The sequence below is a fragment of the Artemia franciscana genome, chromosome 10 (assembly GCF_032884065.1).
Source record: "Artemia franciscana chromosome 10, ASM3288406v1, whole genome shotgun sequence".
NCBI classification, from domain to species: Eukaryota; Metazoa; Arthropoda; class Branchiopoda; order Anostraca; family Artemiidae; genus Artemia; species Artemia franciscana.
The window spans coordinates 11,727,291-11,754,532 of record NC_088872.1 but is presented as its reverse complement, the minus strand read 5'-3'; the positions used below and the strand labels follow the sequence as shown (position 1 = coordinate 11,754,532).

Genomic DNA, 27,242 nt, shown 5'->3' with positions numbered 1-27,242 from the left:
CGGCAGTTTGATCTATTTATGAAAATTTATTTTTGTTTTGATGCAACATTTTTTGTTTTGATGCCACTAAATTACGGCTAATAGCCTACATTACATACTAAAATGTGAGGGTTGAAAATTCATGATCTTGATAGCTAATAACTACCAAGAAGTCACTAGGGGTCTCCTTGATTACTATGAAGTTCGTATACGCATTTTATTTCTCAATGAATAATTTGATATGTAGATTGCCTTCGGAACAGCCCTCGTGGAACTCACAACAGGGTTTTCTCTTAATACAGAAAAGCAATCGCAGTACAGAAAAATTAACCTCAGAAGGGGTTAAAAAAACGAAACATAACTACAACATCATGTACCCAGCTACCACTAATTTAGCACTTAACACTCAGCTCCTTCCTTAACACACAAAAATCAAAATAAAGAACTAATTTTTATGATTTAATACAATTTTATTCTATCCATTATTTACCCTATTAAATTAATCATTAACATCATATTTAGAAAACAATCCATTCTTCAACAGTCCTTTAAATTTACTTAAATCATTACTTTTATTATTCTCATTTAACGAATTCCATTGCTAAGCCCGTCAAAAAACAAGAGAAAACTCCGATTTAGACTTAACCAAAAAAAACGAAAAGAAAAAAGACACAACCATAAATCAATTTCTTTCTCTTACATTCAGATAGTGGCATAATTTCTTCAAAATCCTGGAGGAGTAGGGGGGCTAAGTTAGAGCCAATTTTCCCATATAGTACTATATATAAAGCCATATAGTACCATAAAGGCAAAGATATACTAAAGAAAACTAACATGTTACTCTCGATGCTTGAATTATGCGAGATTATCTTAGGCTTGACAGGAATTTTGAAGAAATTAAATTTCAGCTTGGGGGGGGGGGGGGCAAACTGGGTTCTAAGGGGGAGGGTGCAGTTTCCCCTCTGCTCCATAGCCATATACGCCCCTGCATTCAAAGGCAAATAAAAGATAATGTTTTTACTCTAAAACAAACTGGTGATAATGACCTGACATACTTAATTAAGATTAGAATACACACTCAATTAGTAAACTTGTTCTTGGCAGTACCTTATGGATTCTTCAATTTCTTCCTTTTCTTTGCGGCATTTCTCCTTGAAAGATTTCTCATTCTCTTTTGCTTTACTGACTTCACTTACAAGGTTAACAAGATCCAAGAATTTCCTTAAAGAACAAAAGCCTCTTAAAAAAACATGACTAAACTAGTCCACCGAAACATCCACCAACGTTAAACTTCGTTGTTTAAAGAAAAAAATATTTTAAATATTAATAATAATACCAAAAAAAAAACAAGCCAAATGAAAAAACTTCCATTTCCAAATTCCAGTGTCCAGAAGACATACAGTGTTGAAGGGTCCCATTCATCTGTACATAGCACTTGCGTAGTTTACGGCATTTTTATAGGTTTTTACTGGGTTTTATGCCACAATTTTTGGCATCGGAGATGGTGATGATGTTTTTCATAATAATAAACATTATATTTTTCTCCGCCATCTTCCCAATTTTCCCCACCATCTTCCCAAATTTTACCACCATCTTCCCAATTTTTACCGCCATCTTCCCAATTTTCCCCGCCATCTTCCCAATTTTTACCGCCATCTTCCCAATTTTAAGAAAACAAAAGAAACAACAGATTGGCTGTATTAATCAAAAAGAGCAGTCATATGCTATTTTTCCAATTCTACAGGAGAGCAATGAACGAAAACAGGTTTACAAAAAGATATAACCACAAAAAGACACAAAAACAAATAAAACATAAAAAAGCACATAAAAAAACAAAGAAACATTAAATTATTCATTTTTATAATGCTTCAATATTGAAAAATTCTGACTGGTCAAAATTAGTGAAATTTTACATTAAGTTGTTTGTTTTTTTTGTTGATATTGTGTGTCCTTCTTTTTACAAAAACGATACTTGTCTCAATTTTCTGCGACAGCTGATATGACGACTGTTGCAGCAGTAACTATAATCTATCAAACAGTTCTTGGTAACGAACTGTAGTAAGGAGCGACCAGGCTCAATAGTAACCAAAATTTTTAAAAACAGAATTTTGATAACCAATAGTTAAATTAAATATTTAAATATTTAATTTTAAATATATAAGTTTCATCAACTTAGTCTTACCCATCAAAAATTACGAGCCTGAGAAAATTTGCCTTATATAAGAGAATAGGGGAAAAACACCTTAAAAGTCATAGAATCTTAACGAAAATTAAACCATCAGATTCAGCGTATCAGAGAACGCTACAGTAGAAGTTTCAAGCTCCTATCTACAAATATGTGGAATTTTGTATTTTTTGCCACAAGACAGATCACGGATGCGTGTTTATTTGTTTTTTTGTTTGTTTTTTTCCAGGGGTGATCGTGTCGACCCAGTGGTCCTAGAATGTCGCGAGAGGGCTCATTCTAACGGAAATTGAAAGTTCTAGTGCCCTTTTTAAGTGACCAAAAAAATTGGAGGGCACCTAAGCCCCCTCCCAAGCCCATTTTTTCCCAAAGTCACCGGATCAAAATTCTGAGATAGCCATTTTATTCAGCATAGTCAAAAAACTAAAAACTATGTCTTTGGGGACGAACTAATCCCCCACAGTCCCCGTGGGAGGGGCTGCAAGTTACTTACTTAGATCAGTGTTTACACACAGTAATGGTTATTGGGAAGTGTACAGACACTTTCAGGGGGACTTTTTTTGGTTGGGAGAAAGGGTTGAGAGGAGGGGGTTATGCAAGGGAACTTTGGATTGAGGAATTTGTCACGGGGGAAGAGAATTTCCATGAAGGGGGCAGAGGACTTTTTATCATTTTTTAAAAGAGCAATGAAAAAATAAATATGAAAAAGTTTCTTCAACTGAAAGAAAAGAGCAGCATTAAAACTTAAAACGAACATAAATTATTACGCATATGAGGGGCTCACCTCCTCATAATACCTCGCTCTTTACGCTAGAGTAATTTTATTTATTTCAACTATTTATTCTACGACCTTTGTGATTCAGGGGTCATTCTTAAGGAATTGGGACAAAATTTAAGCTTTAGTGTAAAGAGCAAGGTATTGACGAGGGGGCGAACCCCCTCATATACGTAATGAAAACATACGGATTTAGAAGTTCGTTACGTAAGTTAGTTCGTAAGTTACGTTACTAATAAAACCGTTCGTAAAATTAAAAGTTCTGGTTGCCTTTTTAAGTAACCAAAAATTGGAGGGCAACTAGGCCTACTCCCGCGCTCCTTTTTTTCTCAAAATGGTCCAATCGAAACTATGAGAAAGCCATTTAGCCAAAAAAAAAAGTTAATACGAAAATTTCGTTTTAATTATTCATGCGCGGACAGCCAAAATAAAAAAATGCATTGATTCAAAAACGTTCAGAAATTGAGTAAAAAATAAGTTTATTTAAACTGAAAGTAAAGAGCGACATTAAAACTTAAAACGAACAGAAATCACTCCGTATATGAAAGGGGCTGTTCTCTCCTCAGCTCCCCGCTCTTTACACTAAAGTTTTTTACTGTTTTAAAAAGTAGAGTTGAAAGAGTCAAACTTTTGCGTAAAGAGCGGGGCATTGAGGAGGGAACAGCACCTTTCATATACGGAGTAATTTCTGTTCGTTTTTAGTTTTAATGTCGCTCCTTACTTAGTTAAAAAAAGTATTTTTTTTTATTTTATTAAAAAAGAGAAGCATAGCCCTTATACTCAAACGCAGTAAGCAAACCCACGTAGTAAGCAAAATCTGAAAAGTGCATTTGCTAAGTGAATGGACGCTGATTCAGAAATATTGCTATTATTCAGATCTAACAAAAAAATAATTTACAATTGTATAAATAAACTTTTGGGAATTTAACTTGCGGAAATAAGATGGTAAGGTCCATAGAGATATGACAGTCCAAAAACTATGGTAAGGTCCAAAAAACTAGACAGTCCGTTTAATTTGCAACTAGATCCTCTATCTAAATATAATCATCGTTTTTCACAAATACCAACGGATAAGTCTGTAAAAAAAAGAAAAGAAAAGATCTCTGACAAGATGATTAAAGCAATAATCATTCCAATTGAATATTCAAATCTTCCAATTGTCCAATTGTCCAAATATCCAATTGTTATTCAAATTGTATGTATCTGGGACGAACAAATCGCTTTCTGGAAAACCTTTGTTCATATTTCAAAGAAATCAGTTCATTAGCTGTCAGAGATTTTCAGGAATTGGTATTTGAAATAACTGTATAAGATTCTACTCACGCTCCTCAGCTATTTTCTTTAAATATAGAAAAAGTAAATTCATTGTTTAAGCAAGGACCGAATGTTCTCCCCATGTGTATATTTCTAAAAAAAAGACTTATCTCATAGCAATAGCGAGTAAAAATTGACGTTTATTGGAAGTACAGGAGTACAAGATTTTGAAGATAGCCTGCGTAAGGAATCAGGATTGCAAACACAAATGTAAGTGGCATTTTTGATACCATACGGTTAATGAGTGAGCCTTATATATTTCATAAGAAATATAATCTTACTCAAAGAAGATATTTCATAAATATTTGAAATTTTATCTCTAACTTTTCAAAGATACAGACTCTTTATCTATGAGACGGACTCTTTACAAAGACTTTACACAACTTCACAGACTCTTTATCCGTGTGAAAAAGTCAACCGCTTTTTCACACAACCTAATTTAAAACCTAACCTAATTTAAAAAAAAAGTTTTTCTGATGGAAGTAAAAAGCGAGGTTGAAACTCAAATTGGACAAAAAAATATTGCTTCCCTTTTAACGCAATATTCATCTACAAAAACTAGCTCCAATAAACTGATTCATAATATTTCCTTACATTCGCAGAATTTTTAAAAAATAGTACTTTCCTGAAAACTGACCTTGCTTGAAATTATGAAAGAATTTAAATTTAAAAACTAAAAATAATCGATATAAAGGCCGTTGAAAAACTATTGAGAAACTTTTATTTTCCGCCGGCTAGTTAAGGACTTTTCTACTCCTAAGAGAATATCCTTTTTCACTTTTTTGAGAGGGGGATGGTTAAATTGGAGACTAATGAAGTTACCTAATCCCCTGCATGGACCCCACGGAAGAGAGGCCCCCCTTTCCGGTATTTGATTTCAAAACATTTTTTTTACATGGACTATTTCTATCCAAGCATTAAAACTTGTCCCACGTTCAAAATGCTGACAACCGATCTTGTTAACTTTTGGCACTGAGTATCTGATTGCAATAACTGAATTGTGTTCAAAGTTTAATAAGCTGCAAATGATCCTTTTATAGATAGAAAATTCTTAGAATATTTATCTATCGGTACAAGCTGACGATAAATTTAGTTAATTTCAAAGGTATATAGGTTTGAGCGATTTTTTTTTTTTCATTTGAGAATTTCACTTTGATGTTTGAACCACATTCAGCGGAGCGCAATCATTAGCTTATTCAGCAAAGTTATTATTATTAATTGTAAATAACTCAAATAAGGTCTCTTGAAAACCGGGTAATTCGTCTATCTTCATATCATTCCTCTAGTTGTTATCCTATTGTCTTTCTAAAATAGCGATTAATAGCCTTTCCACATTGCTTTCCTCACGATCATTGGACAGATTTAATATTTTGTACACATTCCAAATGAATAGAATCCACTAATCAAACATCGTTTTACTGTTCTTCTTCTTATACATCTTTCTTTTACAATTCTTCCTCTTCTTCTGTAGTGCCTTCAGTTAGATCCATCATAAATACACCAACCGGAATTACTCACGGAGCTCTAGGGCCCCAAGTTTACTTCAAGGAAACGATTTGTCATGCGAAAAGTCTAAAATAAACTTTAACTTTAAACGTTAAATAAGATCCTTTTATTCTTCTGAGGTCGAGTTACCTCTCAACACCCCTAGGTTCTTGAAATGGCATCTCAGCTGAACGGTACTTGAAACACCACTTTTCATATTTTTTTTTTGGTAAAAAACAATACAATCGAGTAGTATGTATAAATATATAATTACATAATACATATTATGCAGAGTATGTATATAATATGTATTTATATTGTTTGGTATGAGATGTCCATATGACTATGAGAGGATGCCAAGAACCAGTCCTGTGATGACGCAGTAAGTTTGACCTTAGCTTGATAACACAGGACCCAGAGATTGAGCCTTGCTGAAGCAACTCACTACAGGGCCAACGCAGGGACCTCAATAGTCAAGAAGCGTCGTCAATTCGATTACTTTAATCCCATTACGTTAATCGATATGACCTTGAGAGGATGCCAAGAATTAAGTTAAGAGTGAGGCAGATCCACTAAGCCTCTGAAATTATTACCTTTGCGCTGATCCAGATAAGTAGTAAACATTGCTTTTTTCGCTGATTCAAATAAGTATTAAAAATTTCCTTTTTCGTTAACGAAAAATCGACCCCTTTTCTGACATCTCTTAGTATTTATGACTTATTCAACATATTTCACAAATTTTCATATAATTTGATTTTTTCGATGAAAAAAAAATCATGTAGGCTTATTCTCAATTTGATGAGGAAGGCAATACAAAAAGAAAAAGTAAAACACAACAGATTTTTTTTTTGAGAAACCGTAAAATACAGAGTAGTATCATCACTTTGGACCAATCAGGGCTGCTCACGAAAGAGGAAGCTAACAATCAACTTCGCCTAAATTTTACCCTATACCTAAACACTAAACCTAAATATACCTCAACAAGTTTCGAAAATCCACATAGGATTTTCGAAATTCGATGAGGAAGGCACTACAAAAAGAATAGTAAAACACAACAGAATATTTTTGGAGAAATCATAGAATACAAAATAGTATCACCACTTTCGAACAATCAGGGCTGCTTACAAAAGATGGAAAAAAAAAACTATGATTGGTAACTAATGCCTTTCACCTTAATTTTAACCTATAAATAAGTTGAACCCTAAGCCTTAATATACCTGAACAAATTTCGAAAATCAACACAGGATTTTCAAAATTCGATGAGGAGGGCACTACAAAAAAATAGTAAAATAGAACTTTTTTTTGAGAACCCATAGAATACAGAATAGCACAGCGTGAAAAATTTTGAGGGAACAGGAATTCAGAATGGTTAGGAAAGAAGAACGAGAGCAAAGTCTTTGAAAATTTACTATCGGGAACAAAGAGACAAATAGAGGCTCTATTATTTCTATCTCCGGTTTAAAAAGGGGTGTTTTAAGGTGGTTTATTGAATTAAAAGGTGTTTAATTCTTGGCGAAAAAAGAGTATATATTGGTAAGGTTAAGAAATGGTGAATCAATTAGTCTAGGAAAATTGTGAAAATAAGGCGTAAACCTCAAACACATTACTATACAAATGATTCTTCCAATACCCGAAACAAAAATATGTGCTGATTCTGGATCTGAAAAGTTTAATGCACTAGCTCTTTCACAAATTTGAGTTTTGAGGTTGAGTTTGAGGTTCAGGCAAAAAGTGTTGATTGAGTAAATACCAGCGAGTGTGATTAGATATGTCATTTCAACGCTCTTTTTTTGCTGATGAACATGAAACTAAATGTTTAAATCAAAAGAATTGTTTGCGGATTAAATCTTCGAGAGAGAGTGAGGATGGGGGAGAAGCTCAAGGAAAATCGTGAAAAAATGGAGTCAACCTAAAACAAATTGCTATACAAATGATTCTTTCACTACCCAAAACAAAATATGTGCTGATTCCGAATCCGAAAATTTTGCCGATCTAGCTCTTTCACAAATTTGAGTTTTTCGAGGTGAAATTTGAGGTTGAGGCAAAAAAGTGTTGATTGAGTAAATACCAGCATTATATATGTCATTTCTACGCTCTTTTTTGCTGATGAACATGAAACTAAATGTTTAAATCAAAAGAATTGTTTGGGGATTAAATCTTCGAGAGAGAGTGAGGATGGGGAGAAGCTTAAGGAAAATCGTGAAAAAACGGGGTCAACCTAAAACAAATTGCTATACAAATGATTCTTTCACTACCCAAAACAAAATATGTGCTGATTCCGAATCCGTAAAGTTTGCCAATCTAGCTCTTTCACAAATTTGAGTTTTTCGAGGTTAAATTTGAGGTTGAGGCAAAAAAGTGTTGATTGAGTAAATACCAGCAAATGTAATTAGATATGTCATTTATATCTTCGGATGTCCCTCTCTTTCTTTCTGCAAAGGCATTATTTCGTCGGGTCTTTCCAGTTCAATAATTTTTGTCTCTCTTTTTAATTCTATCCCAATTGTATGTCACTTCTCTTCTTTTAAAATCATTTCCAGCTATATGTTAAATCTCCTTCTAAATCTTCTATCTATTAAATGTCCTTGTCTTTTTCCATTCTTTTTTTTTTTTTTTTTATAAAAGGGTTTTATTCTTGGTCTCTGTGGTCCATTACAAGCAAAGCTTCTTGGGCCTAGTAACCGCTTTACTTTTGTAATAGTTTTTCTTTTAGTATTAATAAATTGATTGATTGATACGCTCTTTTTGCTGATGAACATGTGTAGATCATGTGAAGATCGATAAATGAAAGTGCGTTTAATTTTATGTGCAAGTACAAACGCTGGCAGTTAAACATGATTGGGAGGAAGTCTTACGAAAGTGGCTACGAAGATTTCTCAGAATGTGGATCGAATTGAAAGATGCAGACAATATCAACTAAGTTTACTATATAACTCGAAGTTATTGAAATACACGTTTAATCATTAATATTCGTTATCCTTTTGTTTGTTGCCATGACCCTGTGGAATATTTACAATGGTACACTCATTTGTCAGGAAATGTGCTAGGAAAGGACTGAATAACAGGTATTAAGAGAAGAAACTCGAGTTCATTCCTGAGAATAAACAACCACCCTCACATAACATAACCAAAAAATCATCTAATTCGTTTAAAAACTAACTAAAAGTACCGGTTTTTACTTTTTTGCAACTTTTTATTCAAGCTAAGCCAAAAAAACAATAAAATAAAAAAAATAATCTGCAAACACATTTTAGGTATTTTTTTTATTAAACAAATTTTGCATACTAACCAAGCCCTAACTAATTTGAAATGAACAAAAAACTGTTTAAAAACAAGAGAATGATTCTCAGAAAATCTCAGGTTGCATCCAAATAAATAAAGACCATGACTTAAAACTCATAATTTAATACACTAAAATTCGATTTCATTTAAATGTTTTTAATTTTCTGGCTAGCCCTGCGCTGGGGATGGCGCTTGTAGTCTTTAGTTTTCATTAAACCCAGTTTGAAGCAACTTGATTTTCCCTTCTGTCATATGTCTATATTCTTTGGGATTAACTAGACGAAAATATAATATGCATACGTTTCTTCTTCTGGAGATTGAAAATCGGGCGTTTCTTCTTCTTCTGCTATTTTTTTCCGTCTGCTTCTAATTTCACTATATTCTTCAGCCATTGAATTTTGCTTGTCTTCAAGATTTTTCTTTTCTTCCATTAAGACAGTTAACAAATCTTCCAATTGTCCAATTTGCTCATCCATATTTTCAGACTGAATTAAAAAAAAATATATATTGAGTTTAAATAATCGAGTGATGTACAGGTTTGCAGGTCTAACTGAATAAACACTAGAAGTTCTAAATTTTGTATACATTAAACCGCTGCTACCAGTGCAATAAAATATCTTATTGTGACAATTTAAACTCGGCAGGCCAAGCGATAGATTTGTCTTGGGCCAGGGCTCGTCTGATTTAAAATAAAAATCCATGAGGCTCAACAGGCTCAAGTTAGAAAATGAAAAATACCTTTATATTAAGTTCTAACAGTTGAGTTCTTAAAAACTGATGGAAGATGGACGACTAATTATTGGATACCATCGATGCAAGACAAAAAAAGCGTTCTTCATTTATATCTCGTTATCTGAATTGCGAGTAATGAGATCTTCACAAAAAAGTACTGGCGCTGATCCTTTCAATTTCAGGTGAAATTAGCGACACATTAAAACTTAAAATTTAAAACTAAATGCAATTGAAATTAAATTTAAATTTATTTAATTAAAGTTGAAACTAAATGTAACAAAATTTAGAATTAAATATAAATTAAATGCCAGTAATTTAAAATTTAAGAAGTGATATCGGGAACGCAGTTTCACGCAGTGATAAAGCAATTAGTGAAGCAGGGAAATAAAAAAGCTAACAGAAAATCCTGTAACGTAGCTTAAATAATTCATGATGAGTCTAAAGTTTTTAACGTCTAAATTAAAACAATCTTTTTCCCTGCTCCCAAAAAGACAGCCTCAAGGTACTAACACTTAAGATACCATTAATTATCCCTCCCCCCCCCATATAGGGCATGATCCCTAACGGACAAATCAGCAGGGACATATTCAAATCTTTGGTACCCCTAGGCACAAGCAGTTTTTTTTGGGGGGGGGAGACGCAGAGATTTACGAGAAATCCCCAAAAATTCCGGGATAATGGAAGCCCTGAAAAGAAGACAACTGATGAATGATGAGCCAAAAGTAATGCAAGAGAGAGGTGATACCGAGTTCTCAGCTGCCATTCTTAGGAGACATCTAACAGTTATTCCTGTGTTGTTTTAAAACCACTTTTCTGTGATAAAGAGCGCAGCAGCAAATTGCACCTGACACTTAGACGATAAATCACATCAGTCCAGTATTTGTTAATGAACAAAAAATCACTGTTTTTTTGCGTCCATCGGCATTTTGCGCCCCTAACGCTCGGGCCTATGCAGAAATCCTGGCCTGTAAATCAGTAAGGAAAACGAAATATATCAAAAAATTTTACAAAATCTTTTAAATTTCTGTTTTGATTGCCAAAGTTTTGTTACTGGTTAACATAGTGAATATTCCCCCAGTTTTTCACGTCTCCGACGTAATAGTTGAAATATCTGATTCTAATTTATTAGATCTAATTAGTCTCTTTCAAATTATTTCAACATCCCCCTCAACATTCCCTAAAAGTTTGGACCAAGTACCATTAACCATTCTCAGATATTGCATATGCGGACTTATAAGAACCGGGATGCACATAGTAGTAAACTTCAACTAAATACCATTAGCCAGTCAATTCTCAGATATCCTATATACACACTTTTCGCAACCGGGATGTACACAGTTATATTTTGATTATGCTCAACATTCTCCTCAATCCTGAAAGTTTCAACTTGCTACCCTTATCTATACCGGGACGCACATAGTTGTATGTAGCCAAGCACCGACTGTTACATGTGAAAGAACTGCCCGGATACTGCAGTGGGAACAAACAAGTGTCTAAACACGCAAGTTTTACTCGACAGGCATGTGAACACCGTTTTAAGGAGATCTTTGAATTTACCGACTGTTACATGTGAAAGAACTGCCCGGATACTGCAGTGAGGACAAACAAGTGTCTAAACACGCAAGTTTTACTCGACAGGCATGTGGACACCGTTTTAAGGAGATCTTTGAATTTACCGACTGTTACATGTGAAAGAACTGCCCGGATACTGCAGTGGGGACAAACAAGTGTCTAAACGCGCAAGTTTTACTCGACAGGCATGTGAACACCGTTTTAAGGAGATCTTTGAATTTACCGACTGTTACATGTGAAAGAACTGCCCGGATACTGCAGTGGGAACAAACAAGTGTCTAAACACGCAAGTTTTACTCGACAGGCATGTGAACACCGTTTTAAGGAGATCTTTGAATTTAAAAGTCTATTCCGAGAACTAATTGGCTAATTAGCTAATTTAATCCCTAAGCTATAGCTAAGGGAGTTGCTAGACAATAGGTAGAACTACTTTTTTCTACAAGTGGCCCTGTACACAATAGATACAGCGAATCATGGCTGTCAAAATCAACAATTCTAACGGAAAAAAAAGAATCGCACCTACCAGCAGCCCAAGGCTGACTGGGTCAGCGAGCCACACGTTTTGGTAATGGATTGGCTTTAGCCATTTTCACTTTCTTGCCATTTTGATTTTTTAGTCAATTTAAAAAAAAAATTAAAATAACTTATACTTGGGTAAGCTGAGCAAAAAAGGAATAGCGGAAAACAATGAGTACACGAGCACGAACCATGATTGCACCCAACAATCTGGCCTGTAATAGTTGAGCAAAAAAAAAGAAAATAAAAAGGCCACTGTTGCTGCAAAACACACGGTTTAAAATTTAAATCTTATGCAAAAAAAAAACAAAAAAAAAAAAAAAACAAAAAAAAAACAGAATAAACTCTTGTATCAAGTAGTAAAGTATAAGCCGGGGTAAAGTATAAGTAAAAGCAAAGTATAAGTCGGAGTAGTAGAGTATAAGTCGTTAAAATTATAAAATCCAATTTTTTCAACGACATTCAAGAGCGATTTCCATAAGAAAGTTTATATGGTGGGGCTAGCCCCTTAGAACTCCCTTACAATTGTTAATGATAACAATGACCAATATAAAGTGGAAAAAAGGCAAGGAAAGAAACAGTTTAATGCTCCTTAAAAGCTTATTGGTAAAAAAAAATGGCACTTGTTAAATATTCCTACCCCACTCAAGAAGTGAAGTTAGGTTAATCCTAATGAAATATACCAAAAAATGATTAAAATGTAATATTTTAGAAACACAATTATGGAAACTGCAGAAGAAAATTATGAAAAGCAGGCCACGCAGAACGCATTATAACCTAACCTAACCAACTCTATATATTAAAAATTTAATAAAAAAAATACCTACATCGTAGTTTTTCTCAATGAAATTATGCTAATTATAACCTACTGCGGACGGAAAAACCGGTTTTACTCAGATCATACAGATCAAAATTCTTCTGGGGTCGGGAGAAAAGTACCCAAAAAAAAGAAAAATGATGGATTCAATTTTTTTGTAGCTTGTTTTCAAAATGGCCTAAAAAATCAGATTTTTTTCAAGAATCTAGGAACAAGAGTGAAAACAAGATAACAGATTGGGCTTCACACAACACGGATACAATATTGTTCTAAATTATAAATTTAAAAGTGAAAAAAGTTGGTAAGTTGAAGAAAACGAGCTAAGAACAGTAATGTAAAGCCCAATCCGTTGTGCGCCCCTCGTCTTCGATTTTATTCATAAAATCTCGTTAAATAGAAAATTATTTTTCACTTTTTGGTTCCATTAATTTTTAGATGAGAGGCGTTTTCATTTTTTGCCGTTTGGATTTTTCAGCAAGTTAAAAAAAAAATTAAATAACTTATACTTAGGTAAGCTGAACAAAACCAGAACAACGGGAAATGATGAGTACACGAGCATGAAACATGACAGCACCCATGAATCTGGCCAATGGTAGTTGAGCAAATGAGAAAAAAAGAGCAGAAAAGGGCCGCATCTGCTGGGAAACGTCCAGTGTAAAATGCATATCTTATGAAAAAACAGAACAAATTCTTGTGCCCAGTAGTAAAATATAAGTTTTTCTCCAAGAATCTACGAACAAGAGTGATAACAAGGGGCATGTAAGGGATTGGGTTTTGTACCCCTCGTCTTAACTTTTATCAATAATATCTTGAGAATAAGGAAATTATTTTCAAACTTTTTGACCCATTTCGTCACGAGTTTAAACTATGTATATATATATATATATATATATATATATATATATATATATATATATATATATATATATATATATATATATATATATATATATATATATATATATATATATATATATATATATATATATATATATATATATATATATATATATATATATATATATATATATATATATATATATATATATATATATATATATATATATATATATTGTACTTATTATAGCTCAACCTCACTAAGCCAAATACACTCAACTATATACTCAAAATATGCTCACCGTTTTCGACTCTGCATCTTCGTCGTCTGACTGAATAAACTCTGGAAATAGCATTTTCATTGTTATTTTGGGTCTTTGACCCTCAGATCGGCCATCTTTTGAAAGGCTTAGAGTCAGCTCTACAAGCCACTAAAAGGGAAAAGAGTTAATAAATAGTTACAGTTAATTGATTAGATAAATGATTAGTCAAAATTAGCAAAGAGTTAATAGAAACATTCTACTCAGTAAATTGTTCCCATTGAAAATCACCTATACCACCTATATCTGTCATGTTGACTGTATCAACTGTGAAAGAAAGCATTTACCAGATTCTTCAATCGCAAGGGGAATTTTGATTAAGCACAATTGAATTTAGTTAAGCCAATTTTAACTAAGCACAATTTTAAGACACAATTTTAATTAAGCCAATGAAGCACACTGAATTTTATTAAACTGAATGATTCTTATCAGATCATGTTGGGCTTTTAACCCAACCGTAGCCCATCTTTTAAAACGATCAGTAGCTCTTTTTCTCACTTATACATATGGTTCAAAATTAACGATTAAATTAAAAAAATTTATGAGCTTCAATCAAAGTTTTTAATTAGGTTCAAAATTAGCAAAAACTTTGCTGACTCTGATTCGAATTAAGAATTCCACCTTGATGTCTCAATTTCGGCATGATTCGCGATTCTGATCACAAAATACTTTTCATTTTTGTTTCTTTGTGACTTTTTTTTTTCCAACACCGATAGCAATTACAAGACTTGCTGCTTAACCAGATCAATTTTAATGCTGGATATGTTTCTGACGCAAAGGTTGATTGCCAATCATTTGCTGTTTTCAAATTTTACGCTAAAAAACAATTAAAAAAAACGCACCAAGAAGCAAAAAATTCATTTGTATTTGGGCTATGGCTACGAAAATATGAAAAAAAGGGACTAGAATCTTCTCAAGGGCTGCATTTTTGTCAGCAGAGTCAGCAGAAACAAAATGAAAGCTTCCAATTCAGTGAAATGTCAAAAAATAGGTAAAAACTTTTTTATAGAAAAAATGAAAAAAATGGTAAAAACAGGTTTCCAAGTTTTCTGAGCTTTCTTCGTTTTCAATCTTTCTTTTATGAGAAAATAAAAATCAGCAAACACAAATAATTTACAAATATTTTCCAAAACTAACTTCACCCTAGCTTCATTGATGAATAGAGAACATTCTTAACTAAGCTACAAAAAATACAATTATACTACACTAGACAAAGCTGGTTCCAGTATATTAAATAAAAATTAAAAGACGCTGTTTGAATCCAGGCTGTCAGAAGGGCGTATCTGCAATATCTCGCGAATGTGTAGTGGATGTAATGTTGAATCTTCCATATTGAGAGAGAAATATTGAATATTGAGAAAGAAGTTGAACTTAGTCAACGGACACTTTATTTATCCAGGTTGTCAAAAGAGCGTATCTACGTACAATCTCAGGATCAACTAACAGCATAAAGTTTGAAATTTCGGGAAATGTTTATGGGGATGTTAAAACAAATTCGAAAGATACTATGGCTATCCAACTATCAAAAGGGCGTCAAAGTTTACCAAAAAGGCTGAAAAAAGTTTTTACTGATTTGCCTGAAGCTTATATACTTCAGCCTAAGCCGCAACGAAATAGGATTTGGCAGTGGCTGATACAATTATGCTCGACGTCGGAGTGCCGCCGAAAACTGATCGGTGACGCGACGTCAATTGAATCTTAACTTCCCCAAACATTCCCTACATCCAACTGATCGGCAGTGAAACCTTAAAATACCTGAAAACTGAATTAATCTAATAAAATAGGGAATTAGAAACTTAATTTAAATAGAATTCTAAAACTTAAATTAAAATTAGTTTATTTACCCCATATCTGGTCAAAAAAAACTCAAGAGAAACCTTAAGCGAATCTGATCCGTATATCTTACTTCAGATCTAAGCGTCCCCCTGTAAATCCCGCCTTAACTTCCTCAATTGCCGTTTGTTCAAATTTCGCCAAGCGGCATATGCATTATGTTCAAAATAGTGTAAAGGTTAAATAACTATGCCTCAGGATTTCACCCCCCCCCCTACAAGTCCCTGGGGCAAAGGCTGTAAGCTATGATAGTTGCCCATTGTTAAGATATAGTTTTTAAAGGAAAGGTGGTCGTGTAAACTTTGGAGGGGGCAGATACCTAAAATATTTCTAGTCTTTGGGGGGGGGGGCATATAAGATTTTTATGAAACGTGTGGTCATGTAAATTTTGGATCGGATGAAGCTCATTTAATTGGAATTCCGAAGTTTTAGTGCCCTTTTTAAGAGTCAAAAGTGAATGGAGAGCAATCAGTCCCCCTCCAAGCCTAACATTCCCACGTATATATCCGATCGAAATTATAAGAGAGCCATTTGGTTCAGCATTGCTGAAAGGTACAGTAATTATGTCGTTGGAGATGTCAACTCCCCACAGTCCTCAGGACAAGGTGTAAGTTAGACAATTCGTTCATTGTTTACACATGGTTTACGTTATTGAGAAAAGTATGTACGCTCGAAATTTACTTTCCAAGAAGACTAAGGGTATTCAGCTGAGCCTTTCAGAGGATATTGAGGGGAGTGTTGAACCAGATCAAAACATTTTATGCCTATACGGACTATCAAAAGGGTATAACACAGGAATAATTGAGCATAATAATTTGTAATATTCAGGAAATGATAAGGGAGATGATCAAAAAGGCAATATTTGCACACTACGAATCCTACTGCAACTACCACCACAACTGCTAGTACACTACTCCATTTACAGTATCGAGGGGAAATTTGAACTAAATCAAAAGATGTTGTGTGCTTGCACATGGTCAAAATAGCGTATCTCAGGAATTGATTTGGGTATCAAGTTGGATTTGGGCATTCAGATGAGCCTTTCAGAGAATATTGAGAGGCCTTTAGAACTAAATCAAAACATGTTTTGTGAATACGGATTGTCAAAAAAGTGTAACTCAGGAATGACTGAGAATATTAGTTTGGAAAATTCAGGAAATAAAAAGGGAGATTATGAAAAAGAAAATATTTGCTTGCTACCAATACTGCTATAACTACCACCACAACTCCATTTACCACATTGATGGAAAATTTAAACTAAATCAAAAGACGCTATATGCATGCAAATTGTCAAAAAATTGTATCTCAAGAATTGATTTGGGTATTTGGCCAGAACTTTCAGAGAAAGCTTAAATGGGAAAATCATCTCACCAAAAGGCAATATGTGCACACAACTGCTAATACTACTGATATTGCTGCATTTACTACTACGACTGCTTCTATTGCAACTACTTGTAACGCTAAGAGCATTGAAATAAAAATTTCAAGAAGTATATGAACATACAGATTATCAAAAGAATATATCAGCAATGTCATATCAACGGCTAATTGTATTAAGTTGAAACTTCAAGGACTTGATGAGAGGAATATTCTAATGACCAAAAGGCAATATGTCAATACTAGTACTAGTAATATCAATGCTACTACTGTGACTACCATTACGACTATGCCTAAGGGTATGAAGGTGAAATTTTCCAAGGATTTTGAGGGGGGTGAAATGATTGACAAAATGCCGTCTGTATACAGGTTGTCAAAAGGATGCAACAGGAATATCTTAGGAACAATTTAGTGTGTGAAGTTTAAACTAAGAGGGCTTGTTGAGGGGATGTTAAACTAATCAAAATATAATATTTGCATCCTAATGCTACACCTTCAACTCATACTACTACTACTTTTACTATTATTACTACTTCTATCACTACTACTGCCACTAAAGCTTAGGCTACTACAATTAATTCTACTGCTAATACTACTACTACTACTACTGCTATAAAGCTAACGACATTAACGTGAATATTTTGAGATACATAGAAACTATTTAGAACTAATTCAAAACACACTATGTCCACACAGGTTGTCAAGCGGATGCATAAGAAATGCTTCAGGAACGCTGGATGGTTGAAGAAACCAAAGGGGCTTTTGGTTTCCACTAAGGGTATTAAGGAAGAACTTTTATAGAAAGTTTAAGAGGAGTTTCAATTAACAAAAAACTGCATGCATGCAGGTTTTCAAAAGGGCTTATAAGCAATATCATTGGCAGCACCACTCTATAAGAGCAAGAAATATCATTAAAAATTCAAAAGCAGCCCTTTTTAATAGTCGAAAGTGATTGGAGGTCAACTTACCCCCTTCCACGCCCACCATTTTCCCAAACAATTCCAATCAAAATTTTTAAATAGCCATTTTGTTCAACGTAAATGAAAGATCCGGAAATTATATCTTTGAGCATGACATCCCCCTCCCCCAGAGTCCTCAGGGATAAAGTTGAAAGTTATGCTCTTGGGGCATATATTTTATGTATAGACAGGGTGATCGTATAAACTTCAGAGGGCTCATTGGATTCATTATAAGAAGTTCTAGTGGCTTTTTTTAAGATTCAGGGTGATCGGAGGGTAATGCATTTTTTGATTTTGGCTTTCCGCACATGAATAATTACAAAAAAATTTGCATATTAATTTTTTTTTGGCTAAATGGCTTTCTCATATTTTTGATCGGACGATTTTGAGAAAAAAGGAGCGGAAGAGGAGGCCCAGTTGCCCTTCAATGTTTTGTTTACTTAAAAAGGCAACTAGAACTTTTAATTTTTTACAAACGTTTTATAAGTAAAAAATATACACAACTTAGGAATTAACTTATGTACCAAACTTCTATATTCGTATGTTTTTATTACGTATATGAGGGTTTTTGCCTCCTCGTCAATACCTAACTCTTTACACTAAAGCTTAAATTTCGTCCCAATCCTTAAAAATGACTCCTGAATCACAAAGGCCGTAAAATAAATAGTTGAAATCACTAAAAATACTTTGGTGTAAATAGCGAGATATTAGGAGGCGGTGAGCCCCTCATATGCGTAATAATTCCTGTTCGTTTTGATTTTTAATGCTGCTCCTTACTTTCAGTCCAAAAAACTTTTTCATATTTATTTTTCCATTGTTTTTTTCAATAATCCTAGAAAATCCTGCACCTGCACCCCCTATATGGAAATTCTCTTCCCCCATGACAAATTCCTCCATGAAAAGATCCTCCCACATAACCCACTCCCCTCAACCCCTCCACCACCCCCGAACAAAAAGAATATCCCTGAAAACGTCGATACACTTCCCAATAACTATTACTATACGTAAATACTGGTCAAAGTTTGTAACTTGCAGCCCCTCCCACGGAGACTATGGGGGAGTAAGTCGTCCCCAAAGACATAGTTATTATGTTTTTCGACCATAGTAAATAAAATGGGTATCTCAGAATTTTTATCCGGTGACTTTTGGAAAAAAATGAGCGTGTGAGGGGGCCTAGGTGCCCTCCAATTTTTTCGGTCACTTAAAAAGGGCATTAGAAGTTTTAATTTCCGTTAGGATGAGCCCTCTCGCAACATTCTAGGACCACTGGGTCGATACCATCACCCCTGGGAAAAAAAAACATTATTTTTTTTTCGTGAAAAGACTAAATTAGTAAGAAATAAACAAATTAATTTTACAAAACCTTTACCCACAAAACAAGTTTTTCAAAGACAAGTAAAGAGCGCCATTAAGTCAAAAATGAGCAGAGAGAAAGTCGTATAATCTTCCAAGCGTAAAATTACCACAGATCACTATCAATAAATAAATGAAACTCAAAATAATAATAAAAAAATTAATTAATGAAACTCAGTAAAGAATAACAACAAAATTTAAAATAAGGGAAAAAAACTTGATGTATAAAAGCAAAGATAAAGAAGAAACTACTATTTACCATGCAGTAGTTTAGTCTACACAATCAAAGGTTTAATTACTGCCAGATTAGGGCCAAGCAATGTGAAATCAAGGCATTAATTATAGAAGTGGGCCAGCAAAATAGCAATGGGATTATTAAGCAAATTTTCCATCGAGAGCAATAAAATACTTACTTTTACAACAGGATATATACTAAGGTAGTCCAAACCCTGTATTTGATGAGGCTCCAATGAGTGAGGACATTTCATAAGCCGGAATGCTTGTACTAAAGCTTCAGTTAGGGCTCTAAAAAAATGATACAAGAGCTAAGAGCTCATATGGCACTTGTGACGGGGTCAGAAGAGCCAAGAGCCAAAAACTCATATGGCATGATCTCTAGCAAAATTCTAAGAATCAATAGATTAACTTAAAAGGAAAATCAGAGGCTTAATGCCGGTCGGTATTTTAAATAAGAGCTCTGAGACAAGAGGTCCATCTAAATGTCAAAATTCATTAAGATCCGATTACCCACTCGTAAGTTAAAGATACCTCATTTTTTCTAATTTTTCCTCTCCCTTCAGCCCCCCCCGGGTCACTGACACGCCTACCAATTTTCATCGTCCTAGCATGTCAAGAAGCACCAAACTCACCAAAGCACTGGATCCCCGTAACTCCCCCTAAGAGAGGGGATCTAGTCCGTTTACGTCAATCACATATCTACGACATTTGCTTATTCTACCCACCAAGTTTCATCGCGGTCTCGCCACTCTAAGCGTTTTCCAAGATTTCCGGTTTCCCCCACCGACTCCCCCTAAATGTCACAAGATCTGGTCAGGATTTAAAACAAGAGCTCTGAGACATGAGTTCCTTCTAAATATCAAATTTAAAAATGCCTCACGAGCGGTCACCCGTTCTTAAGTTAAAAATACCTCATTTTTTCTAACTTTTCAGAACTAACCCTCCCCCCAACTCCCCCAAAGAGAGCGAATCTGTTCCAGTTATTTCAGTCGCGTATCTAGGACTTTTTTTATTTCTCCCACCAAGTTTCATCCCGATCCCTCCACTCTAAGCGTTTTCCAAGATTTTAGGTTTCCTCCTCCAACTCCCGCCAATATCACCGGTTCCGGTCGGAATTTAAAATATGATCTCTGTGACATGATATCCTTCTAAATATCAAATTTCATTAAGATCCGATCACTCCTTCGTAAGTTAAAAATACCTCATTTTTTCTAATTTTTTCGAATTAGCCGTCCCCACTACCCCCAGAGTGTCGAATCACGGAAACAACTGTTTCCAATTTAATCTGGTCTGGTCCTTGATACACCTGCCAAATTTCATCGTCCTAGCTTATCTAGAAGTTCCTAAACTAGCTAAACAGGGACCGACAGACCAACAGAATTTGCGATCGCTATATGTCACTTGGTAAATACCAAGTGCCATAACAATCATTTTATGAAGTGACATGTAAGTAAAATAAAATCTTCAGTTTATGAGCTACTATGTAAATCTCACTAAGAAAAAGACATAGTCTACACAGATTACAAACATGGGGCGGAAACACAGGCGGTTTTAGGGGGCAGAGGGGGCACTTGCCCCGGGCACAGAAATTTTGTTGAAACTTCGCCAATTTTTTTGGAAGATAGGGGGCAGGGCGCCAATCAAGATTTCGCCCCAGCGGCAAAATAGGCCAGAGCCCTCTCCGGTTATAATCAAACTATGACTTTAGTTAATATAGCCTATTAACATAAAGGACCAAATTTGTAATAGCGATCTTATTGGGTCGGTTAGAAAATTTCAAGGCAGCAAAATCAAAATCAAATTTAACAAAAAGCACCATGTAAATCTTTTTTAGAATTACTAGTTTTTTTAAGATTTTTTAGAATAACTAGATTGGAGCTGTAGCTGCAACCACGAAAATAAGAACAATCAAAAAGTTCGAACGAAAAGGTAAAGGTAACGAAGCGTAAAGTAAGGAGCGATGTGGCTCAATAGCAAGAGAAACTTTAAGAAACAGATAACAATGAATACATCAAAAGAATCAAATTTTGATACTTCTTCAAAATATATAACATTTGTCAAGTTTAATGTTAACCATCAAAATTTATGAACCCGAGAAATTTTGCCTAATTTTAGAAAAATGGGTGAAACACCTCTAAAAAATCAAGTGATGTTAATGAAAATCATGCTACCAGATTCATCAAACCAGAGGACCGTAATATACAGGTTTTAAGCTTCTATACAAAAACGTCAAATTTTGCATTTTTTCGCCAGAAGCGCTTAATGTAACAGTTAATTCTGTTTAATGTAACAGTTAATTCGGAAAAATTAGAAAAGAGAGGCATTTTTAACTTACGAACGGGTGATCGGATCTTAATAAAATTTGACATTTAGAATGATATTGTGTCTCAGAGCTCTAATTTTAAATGCCGACCAGATCCGGTGAGGCTGGGGGGAGTTGGAGGAGGAAACCTGAAATCTTGGAAAACGCTTAGAGTGGAGAGATGGGGATGAAACTTGGTGGGGAAAATAATGACATGTCCTAGATACGTCATTGACAACCAGAACAGATCTCTCTTTGGGGGAGTTGGGGGGGGGGTCAATTCGGAAAAATCAGAAAAAATGAGGTATTTTTAACTTACGAACGAGTGATCGGATTTTAATGAAAATTGATATTTAGAAAGACCACGTAACTCAGACCTCTTATTTTAAATAGAGACCAGACCATTGGAAGAGTTAGGGGGGACCGAAAATCTTGGAAAAAACTTAAGAGTGGAAAGATCGGAATGAAACTTTGTGGGAAGAATAAACACAAGTCCTAGATACATGATTTACATAACCGGACAGCATTCGCACTCTTTGGGGGAGGGGAGCTTAATTCGGTAATTTGGAAAAATTAGAAAAAATGAGGTATTTTTAACTTATGAACGGGTGAATGGATCCTATTGAAATATGATATTTAGAAGGACCTCGTGTCTCACAGCTCTTATTTTAAATCCTGACCGGATCTGGTGACATTGGGGGAGTTGGAGGAGGAAACCGGAAATCTTGGAAAACGCTTAGAGTGGAGAGATCGTGATGATACTTGGTGGGAAGAATAAGCACAAGTCCTAGATACGTGATTGACATAACCACACCGGATTGGCTGTCTTTGGGGGAGTTGGGGGGGGGGGGTAATTCGGAAAAATTAGAAAAAAATGTGGTATTTTTAACTTACGAACAGGTGATCAGATCTTAATGAAATTCGATATTTAGAAGGACCTTGTGTCGGACCGGATCCGCTCTCTTTGGGAATAGGGGGGATTTGTTAGTTTGGGCACTTCGAGATCAGCTAGGACGATGAAACTTGGCAGGTGCATCAGGGACCATACTAAATTAAATTAGAAATAGTCTCTTCTCCGATTCGATCATCTAGGGGAGCAAGCGAACAAGATAGTTGAGAAGAGTTTCATCTGCCGATTTTTCTTCTTAAGTATGACTTGTGGTCTAGTGGTATGATTCTCGCTTAAGATGCGAGGGGTCTCAGGTTCGAATCCAGGGCCACCCTAATTTTTACATGAAGAAGATCCAAAACTTGATACGTGATCAATATAGCGATCACTGAAAGTTGGCAAACGTATCAGAGACCCGGCCAGATTAAATTATAAATATTCGCTTCCCCGATTTAACCATCTGGGGAGGAGTGGAAGGTTGGTTAATTCGGAAAAATTAGAAAAAATGAGGTATTTCGAACTTATGAACGGATAATTGGATCTTGATGGAATTTGATATTTAGAAGAACCTCGTGTCTCAGAGCTCTTATTTTAAATCCCGACCGGATCCGTTGACATTGGGAGGATTTGGAGGGAGAAACCGGAAATCTTGGAAAACTCTTAGAGTGGAGAGATCGTACTGAAACTTGGTGGGAAGAAGCTTTTGGCTCTTGGCTCTTCCGACCCCGTCACAAGTGCCATATGAGCTCTTGGCTCTTGTTTTTTGTTTGTTTTTCCCTGAAGTTGATCGTATCGAACTACTGATCCTACAAGATGAAGAGAAGGCTCATTTTATCAGAAATCAAACGTTGCAGTGCCCGTTTTTCAGAGACCAAAATATATGAAGGCGGGTAGCTCCCCTCCCACGCCCTTCTTTAGAACTACTTTTCCTCTTTTTCGCCCCTCCTCAATGCCTCACTCCTTACGCTAAAGCTTTTATTTAGAACTTATAAAAATCTTATTATTCTAATTAAAAACCCTTGTGTTTCAGGAGTCATTTTTAAATAAGTGGAACGAAAATTAAAAGTTTAGCGTAAAGCGTGAGGCATTGAGGAGGGGGCGATCCCCTCATATTCGTAATAATTTATGTTCATTTTAAGTTTTAATGCTGGTCCTTCCTTTCATTTGAAAAAAACTTTATTTAATCAAGGAAAAGGGCGCAATAGGCGGGATAGAGACCGTGGGCACAGGAAACATGAGAAAAAGAGAGGTATCCTCAAATGTCCCTAGGCGGCCATGGTCATGCAATTATGACCACTCATTGTTACTGCTATAGCTACTGTGTCTACTAGTATTTTAATGGAAATTTTATTTACGAGTTTAAAATTTACAATGGTAATCATGCTAAGCACAATAGCGCTGTTTAAATAAAGAGCAAAGTGGGCTATATGTTGTTTTTTCATTAAGGCACTTGGTATGGAGTGAGCTGTCGTAAAAACTTCGGAGGGAAGTCATTCGATTTGAATTTAAAAGTTGTACTACCACTACTTCTACTACTACTATTACTTCCACTACTACTACTACTAGTAAAACTGCTACTACTATTACTACTGCTACAACTACTGCTTCTTCAAGTTCAAGTTCTTTATTATTCTTTAACTATACATATTTAAAACTATTCACATAACATCCCCAGCAGGAAGACTGGCTCGAAAGCCGGGCGACAATACAAACGGTAGAAACAAACAAACCCATAAGAAACGGATGTCATCACACTTTTCACTCTATCTCACATCAAAAAACAAATGCCGAGAAACATTTATTAAAATTATTGTCAATATTTATCCGATAGCTGAAGGGCCGGGAGCTACTCACAAATTAATATTTACTACTTAGCAAAGCTTTGATTTTAGTTTTTAATGTTAAAAGCGATAGACTCTGATCAAAAAAAAGATTCATATGTATTCCAATAATTTGTAATAGCTTTTTTAGGCGAAAATCTAGACCGTTCGGAGACAATGAAAGGCACAGGAAGCTTACTTAAAGGACAACGAGGATTATAAGGTCGGAGTGAGGGAGCGCCTGGAAAAAATGATTTAAAACAATCTGGTTGCAGATCCTTTAGATAACGGACACGGAAAATTATACATTGAAAAGCTAAAATTTGTCTAACCGAAGTGATATTAAAACAACTGTAAAGACTCTTAGTTGGAGATTTACCAGGAAGAGAAACTGGGGAATAAAATAACATCCTAAGGATTCTCATTGCTTTATTTTGTAACTTCACAATTGGAAAAATATGTGACTGAAACGTACTCAAATAAATAATGGAACAATAATTAATATACGAATAAACAAGAGAAAAATAGATTGATTTTAAAGCATAAAAAAGAAGGAAAAATATAAGACGATGCATTACACCTACGTTCCTTCCCAACTTAAGCCTTAGGCTAGTGATATAAGCTTTCCAGCTTAAATTCTGATCAACAATGACTCCAAGATACCAAGTTGTTTGCACTCAATTTATTTTTATTACTCGACCTCCAAATGTGACTTCAACCTCTTGCAACGCTGGTATTGCAGTAGAAGTTCTTGAAAAAACCATAAAAAGAGTCTTTGAAGTGTTGACAACCAATTTGTTACAATGGAACCAGTGAAGCATCTTTCTCAGATTTGATTTTAGAGATTGATGATCTATGTCGCAGGTAGCGTTGGCTGTATCATCAGCAAACAGTAAACTGAGATCCATATCAGTCCTATGGCAGGTTAGGCTTAGAGGGAGATCATTTACATAGATAAAAAATAACAGTGGTCCAAGTATGGACCCCTGAGGAACCCCCACAACATTAGACAGGTTTTCCTCATCTGAAATGTAGCCATTTGCATACAATATTTGTTTTCTGTCCTTGAGGTAAGATTCAATTAGGAAACTTACTTGTCCTCTAACACCGCAATTATGTAGCTTAGATAGTAGAACTTTATGAGAAATAGTGTCAAAGGCTTTTTTTATGTCAACAAATATTGTTACAGGTAGCAGACCTTCATCCATGGGATCATTCAAAAGCTGGGTTAGCTTTAATATTGCAAGTTCTGTAGAGTATGAAGACCTGAATCCAAATTGAAATGGCTGAAAAAATTTGTTTTCTTCAAAAAACTGTACAGCCTGTTATATATGCACTTTTCAATAACTTTACTAAAAGCGGATAAAATGGAAATAGGTCGACATTTGGATGGATCTTGCGTGTTTCCTCCTTTATGTAGGGGAATAACTCGAGCAGTTTTCATCACTTCAGGGAAAGATCCGTATTTGAAGCATAGATTGACCAGACGAACCGGCACTTGAGCATAGCATCCAATGGTTTGTTTCAGTAGATAAGTAGATGAGCGATCGGTTCCTTCAGAATGTTAGTTCTTGACGATTTTTACCAGATTCTTAAGTTCCACTTCAGTTACGGGAGAGAGAAATATGGAAGAATCGACGGGATGTGGTTGGAAAGTCGCAAAATCTAGATTCCACATCCAAGCAGTCATTCAAATTACTATTTACGGTGGCCCCTCCAATCCTAGCAAAGTACTGGTTCATTTCCTCGGCTACCTTTTGCTTACCATTCACTGTTGACCCATCCGATACATTCATTGATTCGGGCAGCCCTTGACTTTTGCTTTTGTTAAGACACTTCGTTAATTATTGTCCAGGTCTTTTTTGGAGATCCTTCAGCTTCGAGAAATAGTTTCTCACAATGAATCTTCTTCGCCCATCTTATCAGTCTTGTAAGATGGTTTTTTATAAGATTTGAATGTAGTTTCATTATTTGATGTGGGAGAATTTATGTATTGAGCGTAAAGTCGATTTTTTTTCTCAATACTCTTAACCAAGCCTCTTGTTATCCATGGCTTTACGGGCACCTGGTAATTTTTACACCTTTTCTTTAGAGGAGGGTAAGTTTCATTTAAAGTATTCTGAAACGTTTCAGTAAGCAACTTGGATACAAATTCAACGTCATTTGACTCCAAGCATTGCGACCAATCAGTACAAAGTAACTTAGCATTTAACAGCTTAACCGAACCTTGACCCATCCTTCTAGATTTTTTCGTTTGACCCTTTTCACCGGAATACCGGAGGAACTCGCTCATAAGAATAAAATGATCAGACACATCCGTAAGTATTACGTCACAAGACCCAACAGGGAAATTTACAAATTGATTAGCAATAATAGATGCATTTTGATTCGTAACCCCAGTTGGAATCCAGACGGATGGAACAAAGCCAGCAGCTAATGATGTATTAAGGAAGTATGTAGCCAGAGTACTCGAAGGCGCAGAAGTACTTGAGTCATAACTTACTGAAGAAGTGTCAATGTTAAAGTCTCCCATGAGAATGACTTTTCTTTTCTTGGAACTGACCATCTTAGCAAATTCTTCAAATTTATCCGAATATTTCTTGGTGCTAGAACTAGGAGAGCGGTAGAAAATGCATAAAAGAACCTTCTCAGATGCTA

At 35.1% G+C, this 27,242-nt stretch overlaps 1 protein-coding gene across 7 annotated transcripts in view; it reads right to left on the bottom strand.

Moving 5' to 3' along the window:
- LOC136031787 (coiled-coil domain-containing protein 93-like) overlaps positions 1-27,242 on the bottom strand; it is a 119,849-nt gene that overhangs the window by 26,942 nt on the left and 65,665 nt on the right. For all 7 annotated transcript variants that reach the window (XM_065711569.1, XM_065711570.1, XM_065711565.1 and 4 more), the window contains 4 exons: positions 19,750-19,861; positions 13,797-13,925; positions 9,321-9,505; positions 1,087-1,200 (listed from right to left, as the gene is read on the bottom strand). In XM_065711569.1, the coding sequence (XP_065567641.1) occupies positions 1,087-1,200; positions 9,321-9,505; positions 13,797-13,925; positions 19,750-19,861 (540 nt within the window). The remainder of the gene's footprint in view (positions 1-1,086; positions 1,201-9,320; positions 9,506-13,796; positions 13,926-19,749; positions 19,862-27,242) is intronic.